The following is a 9,754-nucleotide window of genomic DNA, read 5'->3' on the forward strand; positions in this document are numbered from 1 at the left end:
CAGCCTCTGGTTTAAAAAAACAACTCTAAGCCAGGTGGCTCACATCTGTAATCGTAGCTACGCAGGAGGCTGAGCTCTGAGGATCACAGTTTGAAGCCAACCAAGGCAGGAAAGTCTATGAAACCAGTCTCCAGTTAACCAACAAAAAAGCCAGAAGTGAAGCTGTGGTTCAAGTGGTAGAGCATCAGCCTTGAGCACAAAAGCTCAGGGATGGCACTGAGGCCCAAGTTCAAGACCCCAGTACTGATACACACAGACAGACAGACAGACAGACAGACAGACAGACACACACACACACACACACACACACACACACACACACACACACTCCTCCATACCCTACTTCTTACCACAATAAACTTGTCCCAGCTTACCATCCCCCAAAATGCCAGCTCCCCTTCCTGAGCCAGGTGAAGCCAAAGAGGCACCGGAGCAAGAACAGAACCCACCAACATCCAGCACCACTGGGCACCACCTGGTTTGCATCCATGCCTGGGCCCTGCCCAGTTCCTGGGTGGGAGGCCAAAAGAAACAGTCTGATTTCTACAACAGGGTTCCAGTCCCACCCCTTTCAAGGGTACGAAGAGTCAGTTGCCAAGCATCCGGGCAGCTGCTGTGTACCGTATTTAAGTGGCTGGCCTTGTCAGAAAGTGCTGCTTGAGCATGCTGGGTACAGGGGCATCTGCTCAGCATGTTGCTCTGGGTGGTCCATCTGGTTGGCCTGCAGTTTTCCATTGCCATCTGCTGGACTTTTGACTGTCACAGGACCGAATCCTCACCTGACTTTAGTCTCCAAGGAGATTATCTCCTCGCAGGCCTGTTCCCTCTCCACTCTGACTGTTTGCAGCAGAGACACAGACCCCAGGTGACCTTCTGTGACAGGTGAGTGAGGACTCTCACATAGTGGGTCCTGTGGCTCCAGGGCCCTTCTGTCTGCCTCTGGGCTGGGCCCAGCCCTTTCCTATAAATCTACACTTGCTCCTGCCAGGGTGATGCCTAGATCCTGCACAGTCCTGCCAACTTATACTCTGTGATCCTTTTTCTTTTTCTTGTTTTTTTTTTTTTTTTTTTGAACTCAGGGTCTTTCACTTATGAGGCTACTAGGGTACCATGGAGCCTAATTATAGTCAAGACACCTCAGTGCCTGGTTTTGTGAATGTATTGTTTAGATTTGATTAATAGTTAAATCCAGCAAGGTGCTGGTGGCTCATGCCTATAATCCTAGCAACTCAGGAGACTGAGACCTGGAGGATTTTGAAGCTAGCCCAGGCAGAAAAATATCTCTGAGACTTCATCTTCAATTAACTGAAAAAATGCTGAACTGGGGGTATGACTCAAATGGTAGGGTGCCAGATGTGAGCAAGCAGCCCAAGGGAGCAGAAGGTCCTGAGCTGAAGCTCTGCTACCGGCAAGAAACAAAACAAAACAAAACAAAAACAGCGGTTCATACCAGTGGCATATACCTGTAATCCAAACTATTGAGAGCTATTTGGGATCAAGATTCTCAGGAGATCTCAGATCAAGATTTGAAGTCAGCCTGAGCACACAAATCTTTGAGGCTCTTCTCTCCAATTAATCAACAAAAAGGCAGAGATTATGGTTGTCTCTTTTGTTTTGTTTTGTTTTTGTTCCAAGCTAGTGCTCTGTCTCATGAACTACAATTCCACTTCTAGCTTTTTTGCTGGCTATCTGAAGAGTCGCTGGGATTTTTCTACCCAGACCAACGGTCAAACTTTTGATCCTCAGATTTCAGTCTCTTGAGTAGGTAGGACTACAGGCATGAGTCACTGGTGCCTGGCTAGATTTGTCAGTTTCTTAAGTCTCCCTGTTGATATCCATAGATTCTGTTTCTGAAGATAATTCTGAATACATCAGCCTTTTCTGCTACAGGACTTCAGAGCCTTTCAGTGATTTTATGTGTATCAGCATGGGATGCAGCATTTCTCCCGTGTACCCCCTTCCCCTGGAGCCTTGTGAACTGCAGGGTCCAGGCTGACGTGGCAGTTGTGGGTCCTGAGGGATGTCCCAGCTCTCGCTCGGCTTTCCCCACAGACCTGACAGCTTCAATGGTCACGGCTACCACCTCTTCCAGGCCATGAGGTTTGCCATCGAGGAGATCAACAACTCCACATCCCTGTTACCCAATGTCACGCTGGGGTATGAGCTGTACGACGTGTGCTCCGAGTCAGCCAACGTGTACGCCACGCTGAGTGTGCTCGCGCTGCCAGGGACACGCTACGTAGGGATCCGAGGAAACCTGTCCCACTACTCCCCCAGGGTGATGGCCGTCATCGGACCGGACACCACCAACCACGCAGTCATCACCGCTGCTATGCTGAGCCCTTTTCTGGTGCCCCTGGTAAGCTGAGCTGCAGCAGTTTGCCAAGCAGTAGCTCCTGTGTCTCCCCCAACCCTCTGCCCTCCGTATATCATCTCATTCCTGGAGGAGACACGTCTGTTCCCTGAGCTCAGGATGTGGGAGTCCTCCATGTCCACTGGGCAGATTCTCACTCCTCCCCCAGGGACGCCTGGGAGAGGCTCCTAGGCCTCTCTTTGTCCCCACCCTCCCGCCCTGTGTCCCCACACACAGTCCAGGGCTGGGAGCTGAGGGCGGGGCTGCCCTTGAGGCCCACACTACTGATCTCACTGAATGGGGACCCCTTGCCCCCTGCAGATCAGCTATGAGGCCAGCAGCACGGCACTCAGCACAAAGCGGTTGTACCCCTCTTTTCTGCGCACCATCCCCAGCGACCAACACCAGGTAGAGATCCTGGTGTTGCTCCTGCAGAAGTTCGGCTGGCTGTGGCTCTCGCTGGTGGGCAGCCACGGTGACTATGGGCAGCTCGGTGTACAGGCGCTGGAGGAGCTGGCCACACAGCGTGGCATGTGTATTGCCTTCAAGGGCATTGTACCCGTCTCGGCCAGGGCAGGGGACAAGAGGATGGGGGATATGATGCTCCACCTGGCCCAAGCCAGGACTACTGTGGTAGTGGTTTTCTCCAACAGGCAGCTGGCTGCCGTGTTCTTTGAGTCTGTGGTATTGGCCAACCTCACTGGCAAAGTGTGGATTGGCTTAGAAGACTGGTGCATCTCCACCTATATCACTCATCTGCCTGGCATCCGGGACATTGGGACCGTGCTGGGGGTGGCCATCAAGCAGAGGGTCGTTCCTGGCCTGAAGGAGTTTGAAGAAGCCTACGCTCGGTCAGAAAAGAATGGCCCTAGGCCTTGTCCTAAGGATTCCTTCTGCAGCACCAACCAGCTCTGCCGAGAGTGCCAAGCATTTGGGGTGCACGAGATGCCCAGTCTGGGGTCCTTCTCCATGAGTGCTGCCTACAACTCCTATCAGGCAGTGTATGTCGTGGCTCACGGCCTCCACCAGCTCCTGGGCTGTCCTGCTGGAGCCTGCTCCAAGGAGCTAGTCTACCCATGGCAGGTGAGAGTCTAGCTCCAGGCCCCCAATTTTATCTGTGAGAATGGTCCATCCTCAGATGGACAGAATGGACACATGCTGGCCATCCTATGAGCCAGTAATTTAAGGACTGGTCTTCTCTTAGACCATTCTTTTTCCGTTTTTGTTTTTTGTTTTTTTTGCCAGTCCTGGAGCTTGAACTCAGGGCCTGGGCACTGTCCTTGAGCCTCTCTGTCTTCAAGGCTAACTGTCTACCACTTGAGCCACAGCACCACTTCTGACTTTTTCTGTGTATCTGGTACTGAGGAATCAAACCCAGGGCTTCATCCATGCTAGGCAAGCGCTCTACTGCTAAGCCACCTTGCCAGCCCTCTTTTTCCTTTTTTCTATGCCCCAGAAACATCAAGGGACTCAAATCTCTGCAGCACCTCTGGGTGCTGGTGGCTTGTGCTTGTACTACTAGCTGCTACCCAGGAGGCTGAGATCTGAGGACTGTGGCTCAGCTTAGGCAGACAAACCCGGAGATCCTTTTTTTTTTTTTTTTTTGTCAGTCGTGGGGCTTGAACTCTGGGCCTGGGCACTGTCCCTCAGCTCTTCAGCTCAAGGCGAGCACTCTACCACTTGAGCTACAGCACCACTTCTGGTTTTCTGGTGGTTTATTGGAGATAGGAGTCTCACAGTCTCTCCTGCCCGGGCTGGCTTTGAACCGCGATCCTCAGATCTCAGCCTCCTGAGTAGCTAGGATTACAGGCGTGAGCCACCAGCGCCCGGCTAAACCCAGAGATTCTTATCTCCAACTAACCAAAAAAATGGAAATGGAGATGTAGCTGAAGTGGTAGAGTGCTATGCTTGAATGGAAAAGCTAAGGGACAGTGCCCAGACCTGGAGTTCCAGCCCAAGTACCACCAGCACAAAAAATAAAAGTCTCTGCAAAGAAGTTCTTTATTTAGAGGCCTCCCCTCCAGAAACTGCTTTGGAAGGTCAGAGGGCTTTCTAGGAGAGAAAGGGTCTCCGAGGAAGGAAGTACATCTTCTAGGTAGACTAGAATCATGTAGGCATGGAAGCCTGATAAACTGCTGACACTTGCTTCCTGGGCCAACTGTTTGAACTTTGGGCCTGGATGCCATTCCTCAGCTCTTCAGCTCAAGGTGAGTGCTCTACCACTTGAGCCACAGTGCCATGTCTGGTTTTTTTTAGAGATGAGATGAGTCTCACGGACTTTCCTGCCTGGGCTGGCTTTGAACCCTGATCCTCAGATCTCAGCCTCCTGAGTAGCTAGGATTACAGGCATGAGCCACTGGTGCCTGGCCACTTCAGAGTTTTCTGAGTAGTTTATTGGAGATAAGAGTCTCACAGACTTTCCTGTCCAGGCTGGCTTTGAACCACCATCCTCAGATCTCAGCCTCCTAAGTAGCTAGGATCAAAGGCATGAACCACCGGCACCCAGGTTTTTTGGGGTTTTTTTGGTTTGTTTTTTTTTTGAGTCATGGGGTTTGAACTCTGGGCCTGGGTGCTGTCCTTGCCCTCTACAGCTCAAGGCAAGTGGTCTACTGCTTGAACAACTGTGCCACTTCTGGTTTTCTAGTGGTTTATTGGAGGTAAGAGTCTCATGGAATTTCCTGCTCGGGCTGGCTTTGAACCATGATCCTCAGATCTCAGCCTCCTGAGAAGCTAGGATTACAGGTGTGAATCGCTGGTGCCCAGCTCACTCAGGTTTTTTTTTTTGGCAGTACTGGAGTTTGAATTCAGGGATTCACATTTGCTAGACTGGTGCTGTAATAGCAAGCCACACCCCTAGCCCTTCCCCGGGCCAGCGGATCTGTGTGGTTTATGGTAACTTCATGATGTCTCTTTATTCCAGCTTCTAGAGCAGATCTACAAAGTGAATTTCCTTCTACATGAGGACACTGTGACATTCGATGACAAGGGAGACCCACTCCCTGGCTATAACGTCATCACCTGGGACTGGAGCGGGCCCCAGTGGACCTTTAGAGTCATTGGCTCCTCCACCTGGTCTCCAGTCCAGTTGGACCTAAACCAGACAGAAATTCAGTGGCATGGGAAGAGCAACCAGGTAATGGAGATGAGTCTCTCGTAGTGGCTGTCTGATGGAACAGGATGTCTGCAGATAATGTGTCCCCAGATCAGGAAGGGAAGTGTCAGGCTGCCATGCTCTTCCTAGCTCTGCTGGTCCCAGATGCTGACAGACAGACACCCAGTTGACTGTTTGACCATGAACAGGGGCTTTGCTCTGGGACTAAGTGTGGAGGACAGAATTATGGAGCTTCTGTTGTCCCTTCCACATATAAGCGGGCCCTCGATAAGGGCCTGTGCATGCAGCTGCAGATGCTTGTTGCTTCTTTTTTCTTTTGGGTGGGGAGCGGGGGGTGGTCACTGAGGATCGAACCTAGGATGTTGCACTTACTAGACAAGTGCTTCACCACTAAGCTATAGCCTAGCCCTTGCCCGTGGCTTCTTGCAGGTGCCTACGTCTGTGTGTACCTTGGACTGTCTGGAAGGGCACCATCGAGTGGTTATGGGTTTCCACCACTGTTGCTTTGAGTGTGTGCCCTGTGATGCTGGAACCTTCCTCAATAAGAGTGGTGAGTGGGGTGACCCCGCACCGCGGACAGAAAGCTCTTCCTCCAGCTCTCACCCTCCTTACATCACTTTTTTTTCTTGTCCTGACCTGGGTGCTGTCCTTGAGCCTCTTTGTGCTCAAGGCTCATGCTCTACTACTTGAGCCAAAGCACCACTTCCAGCTTTTTCTGAGTAGTTTATTGGAGATCAGAGTCTCATGGGGGCTGGGAATGTGGCTCACTGGTAGAGTGCTTGCTTGCCTAGCATGCATGAAGCCCTGGGTCTGATCCTCAGTATCACATAAACTTTAGAAAAACAGCCAGAAGTGGCGCTGTGGCTCAACTGGTAGAGCGCTAGCTTTGAGCAAAAGCAGCTTAGGGACAGTGCCCAGACCCTGAATTCAAGCCCCAGGACTGGCACACACACAAAAAAGTCTCATGGATTTTCTGCTTAGGCTGGCTTCCAACAGTGCTCCTCAGATCTCAGCATCCTGAGTAGGTAGGATTATAAGCGTGAGCCACCAGTGCCTAGATTGCTCATGACCTTTATATATACATATATATATATATATATATATATATATATTTTTTTTTTTTTTTTTTTCCGGTTGGTTGGTTGTGGGTCTTAAACTCTGGACCTGAGCCCTGTCCCTGCGCTCTTCAGCTCAAGGCAAGTGCGCTACCACTTGGGCCACAATGCCACTTCTGGTTTGCTGGTGGTTAATTGGAGATAAGAGTCTCAGGGACTTTTCTACCTCAGCTGGCTTTGAACTATGATCCTTAGATTTCAGCCTCCTGAGTAGCTAGGATTATAGGTATTAGCTACTGGTGCCTGCCTATTATAATTTTTTTGGGGGTCCAGTCGTGGGCCTGAACTCTGGGCCTGGGCACTGTCGCTCAGCTCTTCAGATCAAGGCTAGCGCTCTACCACTTTTTTTTTGGGGGTCCGGTCATAGGGCCTGAACTCTGGGCCTGGGTGCTGTCCTCAGCTCTTCAGCTCAAGGCTAACGCTCTACCACTTGAGCCACAGCGCCACTTCCGGCTTTTGTCTTTTTGCTTATGTGGTGCTGAGGAATCGAACCCAGGGCCTCAGGCATGCAAGGCAAGTGCTTTACCACTGCTGGCGCTCTACCACTTGAGCCACAGCACCACTTCCAGCTTTTTTTTCCTGCTTATGTGGTGCTGAGGAATCGAACCAGGGCCTCATGCAGGCAAGGCAAGCGCTCTACCACTGAGCCACCTTCCCAGCCCGCTATTATAATTTTTTAACTGTATTTTTTGTCTGTTCTTTTTTGTTTCTGGGGATTGAACCTAGAACTTGAGCTCGCTAGGCAAGTGCTTTACCACTGAGCTACATCCCTGCCCATAACATTTTTTTTTTAAGGAAAAAAAAAAAGATCTCAGTTGGGTGCTGGTGGCTCATGCCCATCATTCACATTACAAATGTGAATTCAGCCGGGCGCTGGTGGCTCACGCCTGTAATCCTAGCTACTCAGGAGGCTGAGATCTGAGGATCGCAGTTCAAAGCCAGCCCGGGCAGGAGAGACCGTGAGACTCCTATCTCCAATAAACCACCAGAAAACCGGAAGTGGCGCTGTGGCTCAAGTGGTAGAGCGTTAGCCTTGAGCTGAAGAGCTGAGGGACAGCGCCCAGGCCCAGAGTTCAGGCCCCACGACCGACCCAAAAAAAAAAAAAAAATGTGAATTCAGATACTAGCATGTCTATAGGGGGAAATATAAGTCTGTCCCAAACAGTGAAGTAAGGGTCAGTTAGGTTTCTAAGGGCTTGGCTCAGAGCTGGACACCAGGGACACAATTCTTTACTGTTTGTGGGGATTAGAATATATATAACATTTGTACTCAGAAAGTCAGGACTCAGGCACCACAGAGAAGCTCAGTAAGGTGGATTTGGTTAGTGAAAGTAGAAATGAAAATACCCTTCCTTTGGGGCTGGCTGCTCCTGCTGAACCACACTCTCATTCCACGTGGGCTGAGCTCCTTGTATACATTCGTATGCAAACCCTTTTGGGATACAAGTCATATAGACCTCATGTGTTTCCAGAATCTGCAACACAATTGTGTGTGTGTGTGTGTGTGTGTGTAAGTGATTGGAGTTTGGGTTCAATTCCTCAGTACCACATTAACCGAAGAAGCTGGGAGTGGCACTGTTGCTCAAGTGGTAAAGCACTAGCCTTCAGCAAAAGAAACTAAGGGACAGTGCCCAGGCCCTAAGTTCAAGCCCCAGGTCTGGGGAAAAAAAAAAAAAAAAGAATTTCATGGAGGCTGGGAAGGTGGCTCAGTGGTAGAGCACTTGCCTTGCATGCTTGAGGCCCTGGGTTTGATTCCTCAGCACTACATAAGCAGAAGAAAAAAAAGCCAGAAGTGGCTCTGTGGCTCAAATGGTAGAGTGCTAGCTTTGAGCTTTGAGCTGAGGGACAGCACCCAGGCCCAGAGTTCAGGCCCCATGACCGGACCCAAAAAAAAAAAAAAAAAAAAGAATTTCATGGAAATTTTCTGCCTGGGATGGCTTCCAACTGCAATCTTCAGATCTCAATTTCCTGAGTGGCTAGGCTTCCCATTTCCATTTTTACTCTGCTGACTTAGACTTCAGGATTTTTTTCTTTTGATTTTTTTCTTTCTCGACTAGACCTCCACAGTTGCCAGCCTTGTGGGAAAGAAGAGTGGGCCCCCGCGGGAAGCCACACCTGCTTCCCACGCACTGTGGTGTTTTTGACTTGGCTTGAGCCCATCTCCTGCGTGCTGCTGACAGCGAATACACTGCTACTGCTGCTACTGATTGGGACTGCCGTCCTGTTTGCTTGGCACCACGACACCCCTGTGGTGAGGTCGGCTGGGGGCAGGCTGTGCTTCCTCATGCTGGGCTCCCTGGCCGCGTGTAGCTGCAGCCTCTACAACTTCTTTGGGGAGCCCACACTGCCCAAATGTTTGCTCCGCCAGACCCTCTTTTTCCTTGGTTTCACCATCTTTCTGTCCTGCTTGACAGTCCGCTCTTTCCAACTGGTGATCATCTTCAAGTTTTCCACCAAGGTACCCACATTCTACCATGCTTGGGTCCAAAACCATGGTGCTGGCCTGTTCGTGATGCTCAGCTCAACTGCACAGCTGCTCATCTGTCTAACTTGGCTCGCAGTGTGGACCCCGCTGCCCACCAGGGAATACCAGCGCTTCCCCCAGCTGGTGGTCCTCGAGTGTACGCAGGCCAACTCACTGGGCTTCCTGCTGGCTTTCACCTACCATGGTCTCCTCTCCGTCAGCGCCTTTGCCTGCAGCTACCTGTGCAAGGAACTGCCAGAGAACTACAACGAGGCCAAATGTGTCACCTTCAGCTTGCTCCTCAGCTTCGTGTCCTGGATCACCTTCTTGACCATGGCGAGCATCGACCAGGGCGGGCACCTACCCGTGGTCAACGTGCTGGCAGGGCTGGCCAGCCTGAGCGGTAGCTTCAGCGGGTATTTCCTCCCGAAGTGCTACGTGATCCTCGGCCGCCCGGATCTCAATAACACCCAGCACTTCCAGGCCTCCATCCAGGACTACACGCGGCGCAGCGGCTGCACTTGATCAGCGGGGCAGGCCGGGTGGAAGGTCGAGGATCCGCGGTGGCCTGGCGGGGGAGGCCTCAGGATTCCTCAGTGCCGGCTCGCGTGGTGTAACCGCGCGGCTGAGATCAGCACAGTTTCCTTCCCAAGCCGCCTATAATAAATGGGTGAAACGCGAGCCTGTGTCTCGGTGGCGCCTCCTCTCCG

The 9,754-nt window shown here is 51.4% G+C and overlaps 1 protein-coding gene across 1 annotated transcript; it reads left to right on the forward strand.

The window, feature by feature from the left end:
• The first annotated feature begins 565 nt into the window (after window positions 1-565).
• On the forward strand, window positions 566-9,687 carry Tas1r1 (taste 1 receptor member 1). Its single transcript, XM_070037245.1, has 6 exons — window positions 566-882; window positions 2,053-2,359; window positions 2,675-3,436; window positions 5,274-5,486; window positions 5,895-6,015; window positions 8,638-9,687. Exons 1-6 carry the CDS (start codon window positions 692-694, stop codon window positions 9,567-9,569), a joined length of 2,526 nt encoding a protein of 841 aa, XP_069893346.1. The 5' UTR covers window positions 566-691; the 3' UTR covers window positions 9,570-9,687.
• The last annotated feature ends 67 nt before the right edge of the window (window positions 9,688-9,754 follow it).

Source organism: Dipodomys merriami, unplaced genomic scaffold, assembly GCF_024711535.1.
Source record: "Dipodomys merriami isolate MVZ:Mamm:240054 unplaced genomic scaffold, mDipMer1.0.p SCAF_28, whole genome shotgun sequence".
In the NCBI taxonomy this organism is placed as follows: domain Eukaryota; kingdom Metazoa; phylum Chordata; class Mammalia; order Rodentia; family Heteromyidae; genus Dipodomys; species Dipodomys merriami.

Coding starts and splice junctions, on each gene's coding strand:
- Tas1r1 (XM_070037245.1), top strand. CDS start 692: ATGTTGCTCTGGGTGGTCCATCTGGTTGGCCTGCAGTTTTCCATTGCC. Junction 883..2,052: donor CAGGTGACCTTCTGTGACAG/GTGAGTGAGGAC, acceptor CTTTCCCCACAG/ACCTGACAGCTTCAATGGTC. Junction 6,016..8,637: donor AACCTTCCTCAATAAGAGTG/GTGAGTGGGGTG, acceptor TTTCTCGACTAG/ACCTCCACAGTTGCCAGCCT.